At 33.1% G+C, this 24,119-nt stretch overlaps 2 protein-coding genes across 2 annotated transcripts; one reads left to right on the forward strand and one right to left on the reverse strand.

Moving 5' to 3' along the window:
• The first annotated feature begins 3,537 nt into the window (after positions 1–3,537).
• On the forward strand, positions 3,538–8,069 carry LOC145567596 (uncharacterized). The gene is made up of 4 exons (XM_081626911.1): positions 3,538–4,195; positions 5,499–5,654; positions 5,773–6,450; positions 6,567–8,069. Exons 1-4 carry the CDS (start codon positions 3,806–3,808, stop codon positions 7,662–7,664), a joined length of 2,322 nt encoding a protein of 773 aa, XP_081483037.1. The 5' UTR covers positions 3,538–3,805; the 3' UTR covers positions 7,665–8,069.
• Positions 8,070–13,208: 5,139 nt separating this feature from the next.
• Positions 13,209–22,315, reverse strand: LOC145568932 (MD-2-related lipid-recognition protein ROSY1-like). Its single transcript, XM_081628315.1, has 4 exons — positions 22,091–22,315; positions 18,712–18,813; positions 16,593–16,753; positions 13,209–13,528 (listed from the first exon to the last, which is right to left on the reverse strand). Exons 1-4 carry the CDS (start codon positions 22,179–22,181, stop codon positions 13,412–13,414), a joined length of 471 nt encoding a protein of 156 aa, XP_081484441.1. The 5' UTR covers positions 22,182–22,315; the 3' UTR covers positions 13,209–13,411.
• Positions 22,316–24,119: the final 1,804 nt, after the last annotated feature.

A 24,119-nucleotide genomic window follows, 5' to 3' on the forward strand; every position in this document is an offset into this window, starting at 1 on the left:
TCTTATATGTGGCTAGCCATATGGTATGGTCACTTCACATAATCACATATAAGGCAATTAATTAAATAATAGGGGGTTACGGTGATGAGCAAATGAGATTATCTTAACGTATGTTAGTTACTTAAATGAGAAAAAGAGGTTACTTTCTTAAAAAAAGTGGAATTATTCTTTCATTTTTTTAAACAAAAGAATATGGGTTACTCGAATGAACAAATGGGGTTACTTATTTCTAAATTACTTGACTTCACTCGTATAATGAATTTGGGTTACTTTTATGGATTATATTAGGATACTCTTATGAAAAAAATGAGGTTACTCATACATATAAATAAAGATTACTCTTATAAATCAATGTGGCCACACCGTGTGGCTAGCCACACATAAGACTTACCCTTTCGATAGAATTCTAATATTTCATATATACAAATATAATCCTAAATTTTAATAAATATTCTATAACTATGTTCTATTTTCATCATCAAATTCGTTTTAAAAAGTTCTTTAAAATAAGATACATTTATAATATATTTTATTTTCTTTTAAAAAAATATAGAGAATTAATAAAAAAATAAGTCTTAATCAGTAAAAATAATTTAAGTTCAGTAAAAACAATTTCAAGTCAATAATAATAAAATAGATATTTATTTACAAACAAAACTACAAAAAGTAAACTATTATGTAAATAAGCGATATACCCATATGTTTAAATATTCAACATTATCAAAAGAGATTACATGATCGTATTTAACATTCAAGCCAAAATTTATTTTTTAAAAATTTTATATACCATATGGGCATCGCCCGGGTCCAAGTTAGTCACTAATATATAAAGCTGGTCTCGCAGCCAAGTCACAAAACAGAGACACTTGGCATTCCAGTTTTTCGCCAAGTATCGAGCCACATAGGCGACAAATAGGTATTATTGTGATACATAGGATGCTAATTAAGCGAATTTTGGATAGATTTATTTAAGATAAAAATATTGTAGAGTGTTTTATTATCGATATACTTCTAATATTTCATATATATATATAAAAAAAATTAATTATAACTTTTAATTAATATCTTATAACTCAATACTATTTCCATCATAAAACTCTTTTTAAAAAGTTCTTTAAAATAGAATCCATTTATAATATATTTTTATAAAAAATAAAAATCATTAGTAAAAATAAGTTTTAATCAGAAAAAATAATTTTAGTTTGATAAAAAAGTTTCAGCACATTAGAAATAATTTAAGTGCAATAAAAAAATAATAGGACAATCCGGGCATTGCCCGGGTACAAAACTAAGTTATTTAAAAATAGACAATCACATACATCGTATAAAGTTAATAATAACATAGATATCTATTGACAAATAAAATTACAAAAAATACACTATTATATAAATAAGCGATATGATATCGTATGTCTAAATATTTTACCTTATTTAAACGGGTAATATAATTGTGTTTAACATTCAAGTTAAAAATTTTAAAACAATTTGAGCATCGCTAGACTATGAGACAATGACACTTGGCGTTGTAACTTTTTGTCAAGTGTTGTGCTACGTAGGCAATTTTTTAGGATAAAAAAAGTTAGGGCTTGTTCTGATTGACTGAACTGAGCTGAACTGAACTGAACTGAACTTATTGGAGCTGAACTGAACTGAATATTTTATGAGAGAAGAAAATTAAGAACTGAAATGAACTGAACTTATTGGAGCTGAATTGAACTAAACTGAAAATAATCTGAAGAGAAAAGCCCTTAGTTTAAGGTTTTGTTTTCAATAAAATTTGGATAGATTTTTTAGGATAAACTTGTTAATTCAGAAAACTTTTTCGATAAAATTCTAATTTTTATGTATAAATTGAATTATAACTTTTAATAATTATCTTATAAATTTTGTTTCAAAAAAATTTAAATAATTACTCCCTCCATTTTTAAATATTTGCTCCATTTTTCTATGCACGGAGTTTTATGAGAAATTGGAGAAAGTAATAAAATATGGAGATAGTGGAGTAAATAGAAGAAAAAAAATGGTAAAAAGCAAGAGTAGTGGAGATAATTGAAAGAGAGTGAATATAAAATTAATAAAATAGAAGTATGATTATGGTGGGTCCACTAGGTGAGAGAAATGAATTAAATATTATAATAGATTTCCAAATAAGGAAATGGAGCAAGTATTTAAGAACAGACAAAAAATGGAAAGTGGAGCAAGTAACGATAATTATTTCACCATCTAAGCCAATTATCAAGTATGTTATTAATATGTGAAAATAATTAATATAAGTGCAAACCAAAAGGTTCAATTAGAAAAAACATACTAAAAACAACTCAATTTTAGTTTGACAATGACAATTATAATTTTAAAAAGCTTATAAAGCAGAGCTTCTAGCAGCAGAGTTGGGCCTGGAATTAGCTATGAGGAAGAATGTTAATAAGCTCGAACTTCAGATTGACAACCAAGCTTGTATTGAAGCCTTAAAGAATCCAGAGATCCAAGGAGGAGAATGCTATCATATTTTAAACAAGTGTCGTGCTCTGTTGAACTCGTCTAGGTGGTCTATTAGAGTTGTTCATTGTTATCGTGAGGGGAATAAAGTTGCGGATTGTTTAGCTAATTTAGGTGTCATCCAAAGGGAGAAGGTGGTTTCCTTCGATGTTGCACCATTGGAAATCACTTCCCTTCTCCATGAGGATATCGTTGGGGTGGCCTTGTCACGTTTAGTTTCTTGATTTATTTTTCTTGTACGGTTTTTTCCCTCTTTCGCACCAAAAAAAAAAAAAAACAATTCGGGGCAACACCCGAGCTACTCGCTAGTCACTAGTGAGCTATTTAAATGAGCCAAATTACCAATATCCTATCATTTGACAATATTTTAATTTCGTATTTAACTCTAATGCCCTAATGGTCAATCTAGTAGTTATAAACTTTGAAAATGGAAAGCAAGTTTTAGCTATTACCATTGAAGAAAAGATAGATATAAAAAGATATATACTTCGTATTACTTTTGCCGAACAAACTTTTAATGATTATATTATATTCACTATTTACTAAATTGGACTTATATTTGAATTCCAAACGAAATTTAACCAGAAATATAGCCAGATTCAAAAATATGACTTTTTTTTTTTTTTTTTTACTCACTCTTTTAAATTTCTATCCAAAATATTTGAGTTAAGTAAAAATTGATTCTTTAAAGTTATAAAGTCGATCAACCTATCTTGAAAAGATGACAACGGCACACCCCTAACCTATCTAACAATTCTAATAAACGAAATTCCCAAATCATAAAATCCTAGACACCTAGTCCACGTCCAACCGGATTGACAAAACCGCAACAAAAATAATGTAAAGGAAGAACAAACAAATAATTAAAGATAAGACAACTTAATAGAGACTAGAATAGATAGATACTCGTCGAGTTAAATGTTGAGTCAACGATGACCTGACTGAGTTACAACTTAACTTAATACAACAACGCCGTTACATACGCCACTAAACTAGTTAATGTTAAATCCTACTCCGTATAAACCAAACTCACCGTTAACCACACGTGGTCCCTTTAACCCAACTTTAACCCAACTTCTTAACCCTAGTTAACCTTTTCACTACCTAACAAAATCCCAACTACGCTAAACTAAAATCCTTTTCTTTACTCACTTCCCTTTTTCCTCTCTACTTCTTCACTCTCTCTCTAAAATTCCGCAACTAACGGCATATTCTCTCTCTAAAATCTCCAATTCCATTCTCATGTCGTTTTAATCCAACACACCAACAAAACGCGTCGTTTTGAAGAGAGGAGAGAAACTCTACAATAATGGTGGTGAAGATGATGAGGTGGAGGCCGTGGCCGCCACCGGTGTTGACAAAAAAGTACGAGGTTAAATTGGTAATTAAGAGGGTAGATGGGTGGTATGATCAGGTGCGGGAGGGTGTACAAGAAGAATATGAAGGAGAACAGATTAAAGAGAAATTGATGGTTGAGATTCGATGGAAAGGACCGTCGAATAATCATAAAGTTGGTCTAATGCGACGGAGGTCGTCGGAAAAGAGGGAGTTTACTAAGGAGGTTGACGGGAGTAAAGAGAATCAAAACGGTGACGTTTTTGAGTGGAACGATGAGTTTCAGAGTGTTTGTTGTTTTTCTTCTGTTAAAGATAATTGCAACTCTTTTCTTCCTTGGGAGATCGGATTCTCTATTTTTCATGTGAGTTTTATTTATTTATTTATTTTATAATTTTGTTAGGAGGAAAATGTATGTTAATTATTTGAATTTGTTTGTTTTATTGTGGATTTGAAAATCTAGTTGGAAAATAGATCGGTGGGTAGGTTATGATAAATTCACGCGAAGATCGGTGTTATTAATGTTTTTATAATTTTTGTTTGATTAATTTGAATTTGTTTTTATTAGGTTTGTTTATTTAATTTTTTTTTAATTGGTTGGGGAAATTGGAAGTTAGTTGGTAAATAGTAATGTGAAATTGACATTAATTGTTTATTTGATTTTACCCCTTCTTCTGTTGTTTTCTCTTTTATTTACTTTAATTAATTTAATTTTATTGTTATTTTAAAGGTTTCCATGAATGTGAATGTGAAATTGAAATTGATTAATTGCCATTTTTGGTACTGAACCTATAAACAGAATATATTGTATAAAATTAAGTGATATCCAGTCGTGTAAGTTTCAATTTCTTTCATTTTATAATGTAATATCACGGGGGAGAAACCTGAAATTATCCCGTGACGGTGGATGTTTCTAGCAATTGATGGTGAATAAATGGAAGAATATCATGGCAATTTTTTTTTTATAAAAATCAGGGTAATTTTAATTAACTCGATTAGATAACTCCTCACTGTCGCGATAAGGGTTTGATCATTGGTTAAACCCGTATAAGTCTTTTAGTGATATAGAAGTCATAGAACTGGATATCGCGATATTTAGGTTTGGAATTAGTATTAATGGTTGTTTTGATTGGAATCATTTAGGTTCTCCTTTTCTTGTCACTTTTGAAACGGCTGATTTGAAGGAATTACTAATCTGAGCATAATTTACCACAAATTTCCGTATTGGGGAAGTCAAAGTTGATTTAGTCTTCTGCCAAACTTTCTCAAAAATTTATGTATTATAATATGCTTTTGCTAATTCTCTATCAAATCCAGGATATTATACATTTGTTCCTTGGAATAGATAACCCAATGTTATCTTTTCTACACATACAAGGAAAGAATATTTGAGAATGAATCGATTCCCAGTTAGATAATTAGTTGCCAAAACACATGGATTCCACTGCATTTTTTCCAGCTTGCATGTTTGGCTTGCCGTGCATGTATGTTCTTTTAGACTAATAAAGCTCACCGTTCTCAAAGCTGGTGGATTTGACCTCTGACATTTATTTTGGTCATATGGCGCAATAACTTTCTTACATGTTACTGAATTTGATTACCGATTTATATGTCTGTGAAGATGTTTGATTTTGCGTACCTGACTCACAGTGTTTCTGCTGTCTTAGGGTTCGAAGCCAGGTCCAAAGAACAAGGTTTCTGTCCTTGCTACTGCATCGCTTAATTTAGCTGAGTATGCATCAATGACTGAGCAAAAAGAATATGAATTGAGCATTCCTCTGATACTTTCAGGCAGTACTGCTGATTCTTCTCCTTCCCTACATGTATGTCCGTCATATATTCTGTTTTCAATTTATTTCCTCGTATGGATTCTTGTAAACTTCTTTGTCCTGCTTCCATATGTTCTCACTTATTCTGATCAAGTGTGCTTAATGCTGACAGTTATCATTGAACCTGCTGGAACTTAGAACTACACAGGATTCTGGAGATTCTCTACAGCAGTCTATTGTTCCTGTGTCATCACCTCTTCAGCCCGGGGAATCACTTCCAGCAGAGAAAGATGAACTTTCTGCACTGAAAGCTGGCCTACGAAAAGTAAAGATTCTGACAGAATATGTTTCTGCCAGAAGAGCGAAGAAGGCATGCCGGGAGGAAGAGGGCAGTGAAGAGAGGTGTTCTTCTAGGAGTGAGGATGGTGATTACCCATTTGACTCAGACTCGTTTGATGAATTTGGTGGAGAGACAGATGAAGGAAAGGAGGATCCTAGTGTGCGGAAGTCGTTTAGTTATGGGACTCTGGCTTATGCTAATTATGTGGGAGGATCCTTGGCTTCTGGCACACGCGTCACTAGTGAGGATGAAGATTGGATTTATTACAGTCACCGAAAGTCAGATGTCGGGTGTTCAGTCAAAGAAGATTCCACTTCATTGGTTAATGAACCACCAATTGTGCAGAGTTCAAAACGTAGCATACTTCCTTGGAGAAAGAGAAAACAAATTTTCAGATCTCCTAAAGCTAAGGGAGAGCCATTGTTGAAGAAGGCTTATGCTGAAGAAGGTGGGGATGATATTGACTTTGATCGACGACAGCTCAGCTCTGATGAATCCATCTCTTTTGGAGTGAGTGCAGTTTTCTTATTTGCCTTAGATCTTTGGTTTATTACAAGTTTTTAATCGTTTGTAGTGTAATTGTGCATTAGCTTCTGATTGTAACTAACTAAAATGTTATTTTCTAGTGGCCTAAGAGTGAAGATGATTTGGCAGCAAATCGGTCATCAATATCAGAATTCGGTGATGATAGCTTCGCTGTTGGCAGCTGGGAACAGAAAGAAATTGTGAGTCGCGATGGACAGATGAAGCTTTATGCAGAGGTTTTCTTTGCTTCCATTGATCAAAGGAGTGAGAGAGCAGCTGGTGAAAGTGCTTGCACTGCTTTAGTTGCTGTTATTGCTGATTGGCTTCATAATAACAGTGGAATTATGCCTATCAAATCTCAGTTCGACAGTCTAATCAGAGACGGCTCACTTGAATGGAGGAAACTCTGTGAGAATGAAACATATAGAGAAAGGTTTCCTGACAAGCATTTTGATCTAGAGACTGTTTTGCAGGCCAAGATCCGCTCTCTTTCTGTCCACCCTGGCAAGTCTTTTATTGGGTTTTTCCACCCTGAAGAACCCGTTGATGGAAAATTTGACTTTTTACAAGGTGCAATGTCCTTTGACGGAATTTGGGACGAGATCAGCCGTTCTAGTTTGGATTGCTCTAGCTCTGGTGATCCTCATGTTTACATTATAAGTTGGAATGACCACTTTTTTATTCTCAAGGTCGAGCCTGATGCTTACTATATCATTGACACTTTGGGAGAGAGGCTGCATGAAGGATGTAATCAGGCTTACGTGTTGAAATTTGATCGAAACACCAGGATCGTCAAACTTCCAGCTAACTCCAAAGCATCGGATGAAAAACCTGCCATAGATCAACCTATGTCAGGAAACGGGCTCGAACCAAGAAATGGAACTGTTGAGCCAAAAGTAGAAGATTCCACAAAGAGTGAAGAAGAGGAACTTCTTTGTCAAGGGAAGGAGGTTTGCAAAGACTACATCAAGAATTTTATGGCAGCACTTCCTATAAGCGAACTGCTTGCAGACCTCAAGAAAGGCCTATTGTTTTCTGCCCCACTGCACCGTCTTCAGGTCGAGTTTCACTACACGCAGTTTTCCTCTTCTCCCTTGGCTGAGGTGTCATCAGCTGCTGAAGTAGTGGCTGCAACTGCAACTGCAACTGCAAACTTACCACATGAAAATGTAGCAATATCTGAAGTTGCCGCTGCATAGAATGGTGCCAGTGCTTAGAATGGTGTATATCTTAGCTAAGGTTTTAACTGCACTAACTGCTTTTTCCGTTATTTCATGTATCTGCTTTGTAAGGGTTCAAACGGGCTCTCAAGAAAAGCAAAGATGAGCTCGTGTGAGTCTTTTCCTAATGGCTTATTTTTCTGCAAAGCTTTTTAGGTTGGATTTCCTCTTGTTGCTGTAGGAATTGGAACTCCCTCTCCTTTTGTAATCTTCCCAGCACAACTTTTTATTAATCTTGTAAAGGGTCAGTTTGGAATGATAACTAGGCCTTTTCGAAACTGATATTCGAACTCTGAACTTTAGATACCTCTAATGTATTCTTTTCTCAACATTTTGTTACCCTTATGTAGCTTAAAATGATGAGAGATTCATTTGTTACTTGAATCTGGTTTCACCTGTACTTTCTGTTCTTTTCCCCCTTCTTTTTTGGTGCATTTTACCCCAAAAATTTATGTGGTCAGTACTTTATCTTTTGGGAGCACCATGTTGTAAAAGTGTTACTCTTTTTTTCTGGTGGTTGTGGTGGTGGGGTGAACAGGTGAACTTTACACTACTTTATGGCAAAGTGCTCCTTTATTTTACATAGTTAAAGTTAATTACAAAACACAGCTAGGGTTATGTATAGTATGGTAAAGTAGTGAGCATTAAGTAAAAACACCGGTCAGTGTATGATTTTGTTATACATTCCAATATAGTTACCTCGGAACAACTGATAGCGAAACCCATACTGATACATTAACTGTTACAGCACAGCTTAGTGAGTATTCTTGTTCTAGAATCTGGTGGTTATAGTAATAATTCGAGGAAGTGGTGATGAATGATGAATAAACCTCATAATGTGGGGTTGACATGTAATTTCAAAATAAAAATTGTGAGCAGTGAGCTGTAAAGCTGAAGCCTCTTTTCCCCAAACAATAACTTTTTTGACAAACTATTCTCCTTTTTACCAGATTAGATTACAATTGATTTCTTTTATGTTTCCCGTTTACATAAAATCACAAAATTATTGTAGTGCTAAGTTAGGAAATTGCATGTTATTGTAGATTGGATTGTTGGAATACAGAGAATATTTCATTTTGTGAACCAAACAATGCACGTTGAGTATATTCCCTGCACCTCTTGTGCAAATCTTGTGGACTGATAATTTCAATGTGCAATTCGGCTTTTTGTAGTATTCCGGAACTCAATGGTGCCTTGAATTGTAGAGTTGTGGAATCAATGATTAGTTAAGTTGAATCCATTGATTTTTTAATTTTTTTTTAATTTTTAATGCAAGCATACTACATACTCAGTACTACAAATCTTTTTAATTTCCACAAATCTAAATTCAAGTCAAGCTGGGCTCCAAATAAGCTACAACTCTCCTAGTAGGTAGTGTTGTATACTTGTATTCTGAAGCTTTGAGCTTGAAACCTAGGTTTAAGCTGGAATAAATTCATTACCAGCTGATCCAAGTACATGTTGGTAATTACATTGAATAACTAAATATTAACGTCAACTTTTTCATATTATGACCATCTATTACAAAATTAAAAAACATAACGGTGATAGTAACTTGTGTGAGGCTTTGGTCATTAAATTACACATTACCCTACTTTAAGTTGAAGTTGTTAATTTGAATATCATAATTATTGAGGTCGAAATTCTTAGTTTGCGAATTTGGTATACCATTTCACTTCGATAGGTCTAAGATGGTAGGGAGGAAGAGGGAAATTATAAGAGACCCTCCCAACGTGATTGATACATAGTTTGAATCCGAAACTTCAAACTTTAACCAAAGTCTTATCCCCTAATCTATATTACTCCTTTTGTCTCTATTTGTCTGCCCTATAAGCAATATATGCTTTATTAAGAATTGAACCAAAAAATTGCAAGTAGATAAGGGTGTATTTGTCGTTCTCACTTTTATGAGTTTATGCAAGTAAGTTTAGTGGTGAGGACATGTTATATTAGTAGAAAAAGGGGCAATTTTTAAAGGACATCCCAAAATGGAATATAAGGCAAATAAATAGAAATAGGAGAATACATAATATGATTTTATCACAATATTATGTCAAAACAAAATCTAATAAAAGACAATTGAGATTTAATTGAAAAATAAAGTGGCTCTAATAATCTAGGACATCATTTGGACCCAAAAATAGTTCAAAATTTGAAAAATCGTACACTCGTCTAATTGCTGAGTATCCAATCAAGCTAAATAAATGGCATGCAAAGTAAACTGGACAAGTAGAGACGGTGGCGTAGTTCACACTACCAATGTTATCCATTAAATGCTACCAAAAATAAGCGAGTTTGGCAAGATCTTTTCTTGGCTGTCCATATCTTTCATATGCTGACTACATACAATAACTATATGATAATATTGGTCTCATCAATGCGTAATCTCTGGTCTACTTTACTTGACTCGTTAATGAGTTAGACACTTTGGAGTCTTCAAATTTTAATGTTCACTTGTGCATGAAAAAAAAAAAAATGAAAAAAAAGTGTAATACTAGACATATGGACGTTCAAGTGTATGGTATGCTACTATCATTGTCACCGCATTAAGCGGCGGTAACATCACTTTATATAATAACAATAATTAATAAGGTCTTGACGTAATGGTTAAGATATAAGGTCTGTGTACGATAGGTCACAAGTTTAAATTTTCTTATCTCTATTTGTAATTTGTATTTTCTATTTATCGAATAGCTTTTAAAAACGGAGTGAAACATATTTAACTAACAATTTAACATTTGTTCATAGAATTTTACTTTTCAAATTAAAAAAAAAAAAAAAAACTGAAAAAGCTTGGCATCAGAATTACTTCTATTACTTTGTGAGTTGTGACTACGTATTTGGTCTAATATGCTATCCATGCATGCATAAAGTATTAAAGTAGGAAAGCAGTTTTCGTTCTTACAATCCTACTATAATCAAGGTCAATTATATGCCATCTTCTTGATCTTATGACCTATCTACAAGTACCTGAACTTTGTAAAATCAACAAGCCGAGAGGCTGATCGTTCACAAGTTAGTACTCCTATCAACTGTACTTGTGTTTGATAAACACTTGATTTATAAATATATATTTGCACATTGTACAACAAAAGAAAATAATTGCGTATATAGAAAAACATGATATTATAATATAAGAAAAAAAATATTATGAATATAATTTGCTATAAAATTAAGATACTTAATTTTTTTTTTAATACATGCATTTTTTTTTTTGTTTTGTTTTATGTTTTTTTTTTAAAAAAATCTAATATGCGTGAGTTTATTGTCTAGCATAAAACCTAGATATACTGGTACTTAAATTATTGTGCATTGTGTGTCTTAATTACTAAGTACTAATTAATAGTTATCATCACAATAATAATGAAACTCTAAAACTGATTGCATTATGATTTTAGTTAACAATAGTTCCTACTTCCTTGGCATCATTATATACAAACAATCAAAGCAGCACAATCTAGAAATAAGACAACAATAATGTTAACATAGTTTCTACTAATTTCTAGCTATCTAGTTAATAAGAGCAAGGTGGACACTTGATCAACCCATTCTCATTACACTTAGTACACCTACCAAACAAACTACCGTTATCATCTTCTTGATCACCTTTGTAAATCTTGCAACTTCCATTACAATCCGAGCACAATAGAAACCGAAATCCACCACATTGGCAGCACTTAACATCCGAGCTCAGATCACTTACCGGTATCCCTTGCAGCATCTTCTTCAGCATTCCGGCCTCATGCAGCATTAAAACCTCGTCAGCCCCACCAATGTACCTTCCTTTGATAAAGAGCCCAGGGGGAAGAACGCGATCTTCTAAGACTTCCCAAAGCTCATCCCTAAACTTGAGATGCATTGAGACATCCCTCTCAGAGTACACAACTCGAAAGCTATCTAGGAGGAACTTGATAGCATTGCAATCTTCATATGTTTTTCTAATTCCTCTTAGGCTTGTTGTGTATAACACAACTTTGTCACTCCCTTCTGGTGGACATATCTCTTGAAAATTAGTCAAGTTTTTATGACACTCGACATCTTCTTCATCTTCTTGGTCGCTTGTTCTGGTAGGAGAGGAGTTAGAAGACGAAGAAGAGGATGATGATGATGACGAAGATGATACCATTTCAGGCATTAAATCATCAAACCCACATTCACAATCTTCGAATACATCAACCTCTTTGTTGGAGTTTAATAAGTCATCATCACTCGATATGATATTTCCATTATTATTTTTGCTTCCTAAAGCAAGACTATTGTTTGTAATGTCTTCTTGCTGTAAGTTGTTTGGTGGCTTCTGCAGGTTTCGACTACTAGACAATCTTTCTGGGGAATCGCGGTAAACAGATACAGGTACTGCATTCTGTTTTGAAGTGTAGATTGATGGGATGGATGTAAATCTCTTCAGAAACTTACCTTTGATAATGCTCTTCATCTCTTGTGAACTTATTTTGTTTCTTCCTTCGAAATGAAGGTAATGAACAAAACTAAGTCGAAAAGAAGACGTAAAATTGGTACTTAAGTTTATAGAACTGAGAAAACGACTGATAAGGAGAGAAACATATACATAACAAAGATTGGGTTTTCATTTTGAAATTATTTTCTTTCGTTAGTTAGGAAAGTGAAAGGGATGTGATTATTATCCCTTTCCTTTTGGTTTTCTATGATCAGAAAGTCTTGCTATAAAAACTATTGTTCTTTTGCTTTTAAAAGTTTCTGATGATAATTGACAGTTTTTAACTAGTAGTATTAGAGAGTAGAGACTAGAGAGCATCTTCTTCAATTCCAACCCAATTGCTTGTTGTGGGGGCCGGGCCGTGGCCAATCATGTAGCGCTACCGTGTCAATCATACCGATGTGGCGAGCTATGATTAGTGGGTTGATGAGATAGATGTGAGGATTTTAGTTGTGGTTCATAGCAAAAATTGGGAGACAAGGTGTGGTAAGGGGTCATGATACATTTGCATGTGGGAAAAAGCTTGTGTTCCCTCATTTCTTCCACTCTTTATATGATAAGAATCATCCACATAAAAGTTTTAAGTATGGTTTTCAAACCTTTTTTTGGTACTCAGTCTGCTTTTTATTATCCTTTCTTAACCACCAAATCCCATCAAAAGGGTTTTTTTGATCACCCATTCTGACTTTTCCTAAAGCCCCAGCACATATTGTGACTTCCCAACTGAACCAATATTTGATCCATTATGCTTTCTTTATAAACTAATTTTTCAAACATGGTGCAATCAGCAATAGTTTTAGAGTAGCTTTGGGTTATGCACTAAATCGAAATACCAGTAAATTAATACTCCTTCGTAGGACACTCTAACTTGCTTTTGGATTAGTGCTTTACAGCTATTATAGCTAACACGACACGACATGACAACACAACATTAACTCGACCGCTAAACTTAAAGAGAGAAATGTGAACACGAAGCATCACAAAGCCGATCTAATTAAACAAATTTATCATATTGTGCAATAATCATTACGTATTAATTTCAAGAATATTATTTTTTAAAAAAGCAAATAAAAACTTACTAATCACTATTAATGTGGCAACTAATTTTAGATATTGTATATAACTATATATCACCTTGTATCCAGAAACAGGATATAAAGTGCTTTGTATGTACTTCACATTTGTAATCAATTCTGTAAGAAACATACGAAGTATTTACATAATTTTGTCAAGAAGATAGCTTCAGGAAGTTTGTGCATAAATTTCATTTTTACATCAGAAAGTTCGCAGCCATAGATGATCCAAATCCAATGCTAAAATCAAAAGCAACACAAGATAGTTGACGCTTGTTTGCATCCAGGATCTCCATCTTAAGAGTGTAGGAACCCTGGCATATAATCACATTATTTACAGGGTGAGAAATGAAAAGAAACCAAACTGTAACGATATAAAATTTTATCAAACTACGGCCCTGTTCTGATTTACTGAACTGAGCTGAGCTGATTTGAACTTATTAGAGCTGAAGTGAACTGAGCTGAGCTAAACTAAACTATTTGACTATTGATTAGTGGTTTTTAACTATGGATTAATGAGCTTTGATTATTTAGTATTATGTATATATGTGTATATACAAAAATACATATTAAAATATTTATGAATAATTATTATTATTATTATTATTATTGTTGTTGTTGTTGTTGTTGTTGTTGTTGTTGTTGTTGTTGTTGTTGTTGTTGTTGTTATTATTATTGTTATATATTGTTATAATTATTGTTGTTATTATTATTATTATTATTATTATTATTATCGTTTTTGTAATATATGGTGAAAAGTATGAAATTTAGCTTAAATTATCATTAGCAATATCATTAGATATAAAGATAAACTGAACTGAACTGATTAGAGTTGGAGCTGAGCTGAGCTGTACTGAACTAAAGCTGAAGAGAACAGGTCCTACCATCGGCTATTGTTAAAAGAACAGAGGACAAGAGAATAGTTCAATGGTGATGCAACCCAGCAACCAAAGATTTGGTCCCACAATTAACCTTCCCCAAGGATGGGAAGCTTTACCCCTATTGCATACTTGCGCGTACACAGTGTTGTACAGGTTTTTGGACTGGTAAAACAAGTCGGTAATAGACAGTGAGCAAGTGGAAATTGAACATTCGTACGAAAAACTGATTATTTTCCTTTGTTCTAGTAGATTAAAATCCTTTAATAAGGCACCTATTATAACTGCTAACTTATACAGGATAGCAATGTAAGTATATTAACCTCACAGTGAAGCTTGCCTTTCATTCCTATAAATATAGAATCCGTGGCTTACAATTTACAAACAGCTTATGCATGCATACCAAAGTGGAACTAATAAACCTTAACACTCATGGCTTCAGGCTTTCATTTTTCTAGAGGAAAAAGGCTTTTTTCTCCTCAACTTATTGAATTTTTTTTAAGCAAAAATAATTTATTTTAATAATGTTTTTTTTTTTAATTTTTTTTTTTCATTTTAAAATTTTTAAATTCCGTGTAAGAAAGTTTTTTAGTAATCAATTATTTAATCCTTTTTTCTTTAAAAAAAAAATCAGCAAAAAAAGTCAAGTTCAGCAAGATACAAGCTAATCAAATGTTCAGCAAAGTAAGTAAATAGAAATAAGCTGAGAAGAACATAGCCTAAGTTGTGAAATTGAAAAATCTATTGGTCATTCTCTCTCTAAACAAGTACAATTCCAGTTTTTCACTTAACATAAGATAATAAATAGTCTTGGAGTAAAGGGTAATAAGAGAAAAACACCAAAAGTTAAAAGAGTAACAAAATTTTACCAAGGGAAGTGGTCAATCATTCAACCAGGGGGAAAAACAGACTATGAATACAATTACAAACTAATTTTGGATATGTAGATTGAAAAAACAATATTTCTGTTTGTTAAACGTCCAGGTCGTCCACATGTTTAGTGTTTGGGAGCCATTAAAATATGGAAATATGAGGAAAAGTAAACCTATGAAAATCAGTAGAGATGTACAATAATATTTCCTTTATTCACTTTTACAGTTTTACAGGCAATTGGTTGACATTAACATTATTCACAAACCTCCATTTTACCATCTTTGGTGAGTTATATGTAAGCAATATACAGTCAAATAATATCTTGTTACATTTGTCATATTGTATATTTTCAAAATATCAACATTTTGTAACTTCAATTTGTTTTTTGAAGAAATTATTTTTCTTATTAATGATTAAATATTTTTATATTATTGGGCGAGTTATGGTAGAGGAAGTAAATATTTGTGTAATCCACCTAATTATCGAAGTTCTACTCACTTTTCTGTTACATCCAAATTTTAAAGTTATACTCACATTTGCTGCCTTTTTTTTTTTTTTTTTTTTTTTTTCCCTTCGTATTTAGTTATTATTTTTCCAATTTTACGAGATTTACCCCTTCAATGAAAAATAAAATGAGACCTAATTTACCTATTCCTCCCCAAATAATAAAAAATACAGATTGGCTTGGTTACCAAAGCATGACTATAACTTAGGAAAACAAATTTAAAATTTCATTTATTTGGTTTGTTATTGTGAAAAACTATGAAAAAAACAGTGGGAATTGATATTTTGTACTTGTAGTTTAATTTTAAACAGAGCACAGGTGGAGAGGGGAAGGGGTAGTTTTGAGTTTCTTAGTTTCCAATCAATTCTAAAGAGAAAACTATGGGGAAAAAAATAAATCAAAGTGCTTGTTTGGTTGCATGGGAATTAAACTCCTATGGTAATTTTACATTTCTTATGAAGTAGCTCCCTTCACATATTTTCAAGAAATTTGCCAAAACTTGTTTGGTGGACATAAGGAAATTTGAATGACTGGGACGGGGTTCAAGTATTTATCTTCCCATGACATAACCAGATAACAAGGGATCTAAGCAATTGTGAGAAATATCCATTGCTTATGTCAAAGAAGTGCAACCAAACAAGCACTAAGAATATTACTCATATTTGCTTGATTTAACTTTTGCACAATTCCTTTGCAACAATCAAACATGGTAATTGAGGAAATTTCTCATTCGTATTCAGATTCACCCATATTTGCTTATTAAATTTGGGTTCCAAACACAATACAAATTGCAAAAACCTCAAAGGAAGTCATCATATCTAAGGTCCGAGCTATAAAATACTTAATATTGACGTGAAGATTGTGGAGAACATGGCCTCATTATGGATAAGGGTAGAGAATACCTTGTCCTCCTTAAGCCTACATAAATATTAAGGCAGACAATATGTTTCACTGCCAAATGTTAGTGATTAGTAGAATCTCTATCAAAGCTTGTTAATAAATCAGTTCTAACAATCATTTAATCAGGCATAAAATTAAGTCAAACACAATCTAACCAACATTGACTATTTTATACAGAAGTTAATAAATAAATAATTAAAGAGTATACAGAAGATAGCTCACCGGTGGAGTAAATATTGGCAAAACCTGGGAATGTGAAATTACAAAATCACCAGTTGAGACTGGGCAAGAAGTCTCGGTACACAAATCACGGGTTTCACTGTGCACATGCCATCCAAAGTATGCAACATCAAGGTCCAATTTCCCATCGGAAATGGCATTTCCTGAGGATATAATATGACCAAAATGATGTTACACAGAAGTAAAAATAGATCTCATCAGAGGAAAAGGCATACTAATTACAAAGCCGTACAATACAATGGCACTGAAAAAAAATCTCACATTAAACATTAGTTTGTCATGATTATAATGCACCCCCTCCATTTTTTTTTATGTTCTACTCAGTTACTATAGATTCGCAATTTTAAAAATATTGAAAAATGTGAGTAGGTGTAAGATAAAGTAAAATAAGGTAGAAAATGTAAGAAAGGTGGGTTTGTGAACGAAAAAGGTGAATAAAGTAAGAGAGAGAGAGTATGACAAGGTGTAATTAATTAATAATTGTAGATTTGAAAGGGTAAGATTGTAAAAGGGGTATGCCAAAAAGATTAAAAGAGAATAAAGCAAAGTGAGTAGAGCAAAAAAAAGAACAGTTTAAAATGAAAAGTGAGTAGAAAGAAGGGAGTATAACCCAAAGAAAATAATTGAAACTGGTAAAAAGACCAACTAACCTACAGAAATATAGCAAAATTTGGTGGCTAATAACTTAGGTTTTACATTAGCAAAATTGAATCTACATAAGAAGTGCAGTGAAAACAGATCCAACGAAATTTCAGCTTCTTGATGAGAATCACAGTAAGTTAATGGAAAACTTTGATGAAGGTAACCACCTATTTACCTGGCCTTTTCAATGGGATACTTAGAAGATAGCTGCATCTACAGAGTACCTTACACACGATTTTCAATAAGTAGTGCACTTAGTGCTTCATGATACATGACTAGTGACTATTTGTTCAGCCATCCTCACTAAGAAATGCTAATTATCATATCCTCACTTAAGGAAACCTCTACGGCTCTACCATTACAACATAATAAATCCAATCCACTTCCAACAATTCTTTCCAAGAATCAGTATCAAAGATTAACTTTGCCCACTTAATCAAGCTTATAAGTTAAATATAACCATAATTGCCTTATTAGCTCAACAAAAGTCCTTAATTTTGCATATGTTGCAACCAGCAACAGCAACCTTCTCTTTTATAATTCCTTTGTTTTTTAATACATGCATCAATTTGACTTTTCACTATTTATATACTAGACCACATTTCATTACTAATATACTCGTATGTGATAATAAGTGTCATTATTATACTGCTGTTGTGTTAATCTCACATCTACTTTTCACACTTGTCAATGTGTATTCTCAACCGTTAATATCTTTGATTATCAGCAATTAATAATTATAAAAGTTAGATGTGCTGCAACTAATAACAAGCAAATGAAGTATTTCACAATACAAACAATTATTGTTTTTCAAAATTGTATTTAAGTTATGCATTGGAAATTGTGAAGTCAAAATGAAGCATGTATTGAAATACTGAGTAAGTATAAGAGATTGAAAGCTCCAAGGGAGTGGAAGCTTGCCCTTTTTTCTGATACTTCCTTCGTTTTTTTTTACTTGCATCATTTCAACACTATTCACAGTGGCAGATCTCTATTTTGACTCTCATTCTCTTTCTTAAAATTTCTTTTTCCACACAGAAGACTAGTGAGAGTTTACATCACTCTTGTCAAATATAACATCTTAATTATTTTCTTAATTGAACATTATGACGATCATACACAAGGATCCTGTCAATGGAGGTCATGATGGGAAGCACCACAACTTCCAAGTATAGAGACTTTTTCCTAAAGGCCTTCAAGAGTGAAACATTTCAAAAGAAAAAAGCATACAACTATATAAACCAAAACATCTCATGTCTACAGAAGATAAAGAGGCATGAAATCGAAAACATGCAACCTGACTAGAATATGTCTATGACAGTTCAAGCTCTTCAAAAAGGCATTTGCCAATATCAGGATTTAAATGGTTAAGATTAGAGAAGCAGTATTGGAGCACAAACAAAGATTGCAGGAAAGAAAGGAAATTTTTTAACAGAACATGGGAGATAGCCAAAAATACCAGCAGATGCAGCGATACTGAAGGTAGCTGGCTGGCCTCTAGCGACTGGATCAGGTGATATTTCAACCCCGTGTATCTTCACTTCATAATCAGTTTTCTTATCTGCAAAGAATTTATAGGGTTGTGACTTGTGAGACATGCAATTAAGAAGCAATCTTAAAGCAGAACAACGGATATTTTCTTATTGTAATGAATTCAAGTGTACTCTATCTCACAACATATTCTACAGATATCAACAATTGGGTTTTTATTTTTTAAAGATTTGTACACTCTAACGCCATATTTCATAGCACTATCCAGAGTTCCAGACATTCTTTCAAAGCCCAATTTTCACATTCAGTGTTACAGAGCTGAGGAGGACTTATCCAGCTTGCAAGCACAATGTCTAATTTTATCTATGCATCTCCTCCTATCCAAACTCCACAAAGTAAAAGCAGAGCTTAAAGCCTGCCTTAAAGACTTCAAGTTTCCTCTGATATAAAACAACACAATTCAGATAATAAAAAAAAGGTAGTTAATCCAAATTGTGATGCCATAAGGCCCCCAAGTACCCATAACCTATCATATATCATATTCTCTTAATCAGACTATATGATGTTGTTTCATTCAATATTTTCAACAGATTTAACTCAAGTTTAATACTTTAATGAAAGGAGAAAGACACGAAAGGGAAAGAGAGTTGACAGGTCCACAAGGCTACTGTTACAATCTTGCATGTTGCATGCGTATAACATCAGAATAGTTTAGAATTGAATACACATTACACCAAATTCAGCAAATTGACAGGTCAAACATACTAAGTGTCCTCAAATATGGTAAATATTCTCTGACATGTAATTGGCAAAACACCTCCTTGGTTTACCTTACACGAAGTATATCCTAAGACCTTTGGTACTAACGTTTAACAATCACCCATTTTCTTTAATTTCCCAAGCAATCTCAGCAACAATACCTAATCCAAACCTAATTACATTTACTCTTAAGTGTGTAATCTCCTCAAACAACAATGATAATCTAAACTCTAAATAAGGGAAAAAAAATCGCAAAAAGAATGATAGCAGTTGGTAAGTTTATAGTAGAAAAGCCATTGGACATGGTAATTGAGGGTGTTACTCACCCTGAAGAATCCTTCTTCATAACTACTGTACCTCTCCTAATAGCCTAGCTGACAATACCACCCTTCACAATAACTGCAGCTGGAACCTGGAAGGTGTCTTTCCTCTCTCTGCTTTTCATTCCTTTCTTCATCCCCAATTTTCTTCCCAGTCCCCTTGGTATAGCTCAAACTTTATCTTCCAGCAAAGACTTCTGCCAACCATGAGTGCTAAACTCTTTGTGGCCCTACAGTCAGCTATTCGATTTGTTGGTGCTAGTTGATGGAACAAGATTTACCAAATTTCAGCTGGGAATTTTGTGTGCTTTATTTTAGTATTTGTATTTTTGGAGTTTGCATGTATCAAACTAGCTCTTTCTGTTCCATGATAACGTTAGAATGTTGGCTTATAGCTGCTGTTTTGTTGATGATGGTTAAAGCTTTAAGATTCTTGAAGTGGATTGTTCTTGTTGGAATTTGGCCAGCATATTCATACCATTGATGTTCTTAAATGATTATTTTTTCTTCTTGTTTTATAAAACTTGAAGGGTACAAGGTTATTGTATATAGTCATTAGGGGTGTAACAATTTTGTGTGGAAGTTTGTTTTGGAACACAAGGAGTTTAGTTATCGGAACTTAAGATATACAGGAACCTGTGTTTTAATCATAGAATGACTTAAGAACGTTCTGGGGACTCTAGCATTAGACTCGAAACTTAGTTAGTTAGGTAGTTAGAATGGACATAAACTTCTCCAATGTTGAACCACATATACCTGTTTTACCTCTTCCTTGTATTTTTTAATTGAATACTAGGCAAATCTGGTTCTGATACATAGCTTTAATAGCTTTATTGATCACAATAAGGACCTCATTCATAATTTAATCAAAGGTTTCTATCCGTTGATTATATCTCAAGTCTCAACTACAATTCTGTTGGTTTGGTCACGAGTTATTACTCTTTCGGTGTTTTACAAGCTCAAGTCTTGTCGAATTATTGAAAGCTCTAGCTCAACCGTATCATTCCAAAGTTTGCTCTTTTAATGTTGATTACATAACTCAGTTCTAAGGGTGTTGTAACCTTCACGTTCTTTACTCTTATTCATTAAAAGCTATGTACTTAATTATTAACGAATAAACAGAAGTCTGTAAGTGTAGTCAACAAGAATTCTTAAGCAATTCATATGATTATACTGCAACCAAAAAAAGTACTAGTATCACATATTTCTTGCAATAGTAAAACCTATGCAAGAACAACAATTATGGGTAAGGATTGCATACCGATGGCTTCAATAATTATTTTTAACGAAACAACCGAGTGAGTGTCTCTCTCACAGTCTCACTTATTTGTTTTGGTCAAAATCTATGTGACAGCCTAGTGATTTGCATGTTGTGTACGGCCTAAAATAATTTTTGCACCAATTTGTGATAGCAACATTCATCAAGATAACTATAAACAGAAAAGCCTATCTCATACAAAGCGAGACTTATATGTTAATAAAGACCTGCAGTGAAATTCCCTATTCAATGAGAACACATTAATCTAAGTTCGAAAATCAAAGGTGTAATTTAGAGTCATACGATATATGCACATAAAGATTCGATAATTAGTCAAATCTATTGAAACCATGATTATTTAGAAACATGACAATAGAAAAATGGAAAACCACTTATTTTCTGTTTTAGGTTTTTTTTTTTTTTTTTTTTTTTTTTTTTTGAAAAAGAGAAAACAAAAAACGATAACTATAGGCCTGATTTTGGTTCAGTTTTAAATTTTAAAAAGACCTGATAACTCTGTACAATCCGAATTCGCTTCCAACACAACCTCATCAACTAATAGATAGGTAAACACTCTAATTACAAATGAGGTAACTTAGTCTGCATTATAGGAAACAAGTAGATATAGAACAATTTATTTGTTAAACTCCTATAATTTTCATCTAAATTACAAATCAATCCAAACCCAATTGAAGTCTGATCCAATTATGATACACAATCTAGTCCAAATGCAAGTGGATTTACACACCATGTTTAATTCAACTCATTGTAATTTTCAAAACACCCCTATTAGTCCAGAAATTTCCGAAAGATTTACGATGTCAACTCTATGTATTATCCAATTGTTCCGATCACGGAAATTAATCTATAAAATCCGACAACATAGCAAAACGAGTGAATTAAATAAATACAACTATCATCCTAACAAATTAATTCAGATGAAGCAAGAAAAAATCATTAAAAATAGGAAAAATCAACAGGAATAAAAAGCAAAAAAGAAGAAAAAGTACCACAATATCGAATATCGGTGGCGTGAGCGGAAGGAGAGAGAATGAAAAGTAATGAAAGGAGAATAAGTGTGATTGCAGTATGACACATCATCTTCTTCTTGATTTTTGTTGTTTGTTTTAGTGAGAGAAAGTCAAGTAGAAAGAGTTTGCATTGAAATTTGGAAGTGGAGATGAAGCAATTGATTATGGAGCAGGGGAGTAATACTGTCAACACTAACCAGGAGAACGGTAGTTGGCGCTTCCCAGGAATCTTTTAACAATATATATACTCCATATATATGCTCCTTTTTAAATTATTATTTTTAACCCGGGACACGTTTGGCCCATGGAATTAGGTTAAGTTTGATGGTAGCGTTTGAGGTATCGATTAGCATTTTTACTAGTTAAAATAATATTAGAAAAAAAATTAAGAATGTTTGGTAAGGTGGCGATTTGAGTAGTGGTTAGCAATAAAGGTTACGGTTAGGTAGCTTTTCTCAAACGTTAAGACCTTCTTTGGCAGTAGTGTTTTAGATAGCGGTTAGCGTTTGGAGCAAGTTAAAATACTACTACAATAAAATAAGTGTGTTTAGTAAAGTAGCGATTTATATAGCGGTTAACAGTATAGGTAGTGTTTAGGTAGGTTTTTTCAAACGTTGACAATATTAGCGTTTGAAAGGTATCGGGTAGTTTTTGACAAATTTTGTTTACTTTATAAATATTATGCATGTATTTTTACTTTATTTTAACATTTCAACCCCTATTATGCCAAACACTCATATAATTAACCACTACATTGACACCTAATCTCTACCCTCTACTAATTGACAACTACTTACTACTCTAAAAGCTACCCGGTACTCGACCGCTAAAAGCTACTCGTATCGTTACCACTAGTTTTGCCAAACAAAACCTAAAAATAGTATCGCTTAAGGGCCTATTCTCTTCAACTTAATTTAATTTCAGTTCAATTCAGTTGAGCTCAGTTCAGTTCAGTTCATAATTTCCTTTTCTCATAGACAATTTAGTCCAGTTCAATTCAGTTCAGCTCAGTTCAATTCAGTAAATCAGAATAGGCCCTAAAAGTAGCAGATATTGTTTAATTTGTCAATTTTTGGTTACTTTTTAAAACAATTTACCTGGCTCCAACCTTCTACCCAAAAGTTTCTTTGTGTGAAAATGGTTTGCTAACCTTAGTGAACATGCTGGCCAATACAATTGAACACCCTAATTGCGCCGGAATTTTGTTTTCAATTAAGGGCTTGTTCACATTTACTGAACTAAGCTGAACTGAACTAAACTGATTGGAGCTGAACTGAACTAAACTAAACTGAACTGAACAGATTGGAGCTGAACTGAACTGAAATGAATAGAGTTGAAATGAATATTTTATGAGAGAAGGAAATTAGGAGCTGAACTGAACTGAAATGAACTGATTGGAGCAGAACTAAACTAAACTGATTAGAGCTGAACTGAATTGAACCGAACTGAAATTAAGCTGAAGTGAACAGGCCATAAGTTAGTGATTTTGCATCACGACACACCAAATTTATTCCGTTGATTATAGCTAGGAAATTTCGGATTTTAACACCATAAAAAAGACTAAAAATGGTTTTTAACGCCTCCAAAAAAATTTAAATTTTAAAAAATCCGTTAAACGGGGTACATAATGACAAGCTAAGTGTCACCATTTTATTGGTTTTACAAAAATAAAAAAAAATAAAAATTTTACAAAAAATAAATAAAATTTCTAAAATTACCCAGCCCCACCACCGCAATCTTCTTCTCCGCCTTCACCCAACCCAGCTGTCGGCACATCCCCACCCCTCCCCTTGTCCAACCTACCTGAACCCTCCCCCTCTCTTTCCTGCAACCCTAAAATAGAATCAGTTAAGTGGTTGTAAAATCAAATTTGTTAAAGAAATTTTGTGTTAAAAACCATTTTTTTTTCTGTGTTAAAATCCAAAATTTCCTTGATTATAATGATAGAGTATAAAACATATTCTTGGGCCTCAACTATTAACTTAAGCTTTTGGTTGAGACCCAGGAG

Source organism: Chenopodium album, chromosome 11 (assembly GCF_948465745.1).
Source record: "Chenopodium album chromosome 11, dcCheAlbu1.1, whole genome shotgun sequence".
Lineage (NCBI taxonomy): Eukaryota > Viridiplantae > Streptophyta > Magnoliopsida > Caryophyllales > Amaranthaceae > Chenopodium > Chenopodium album.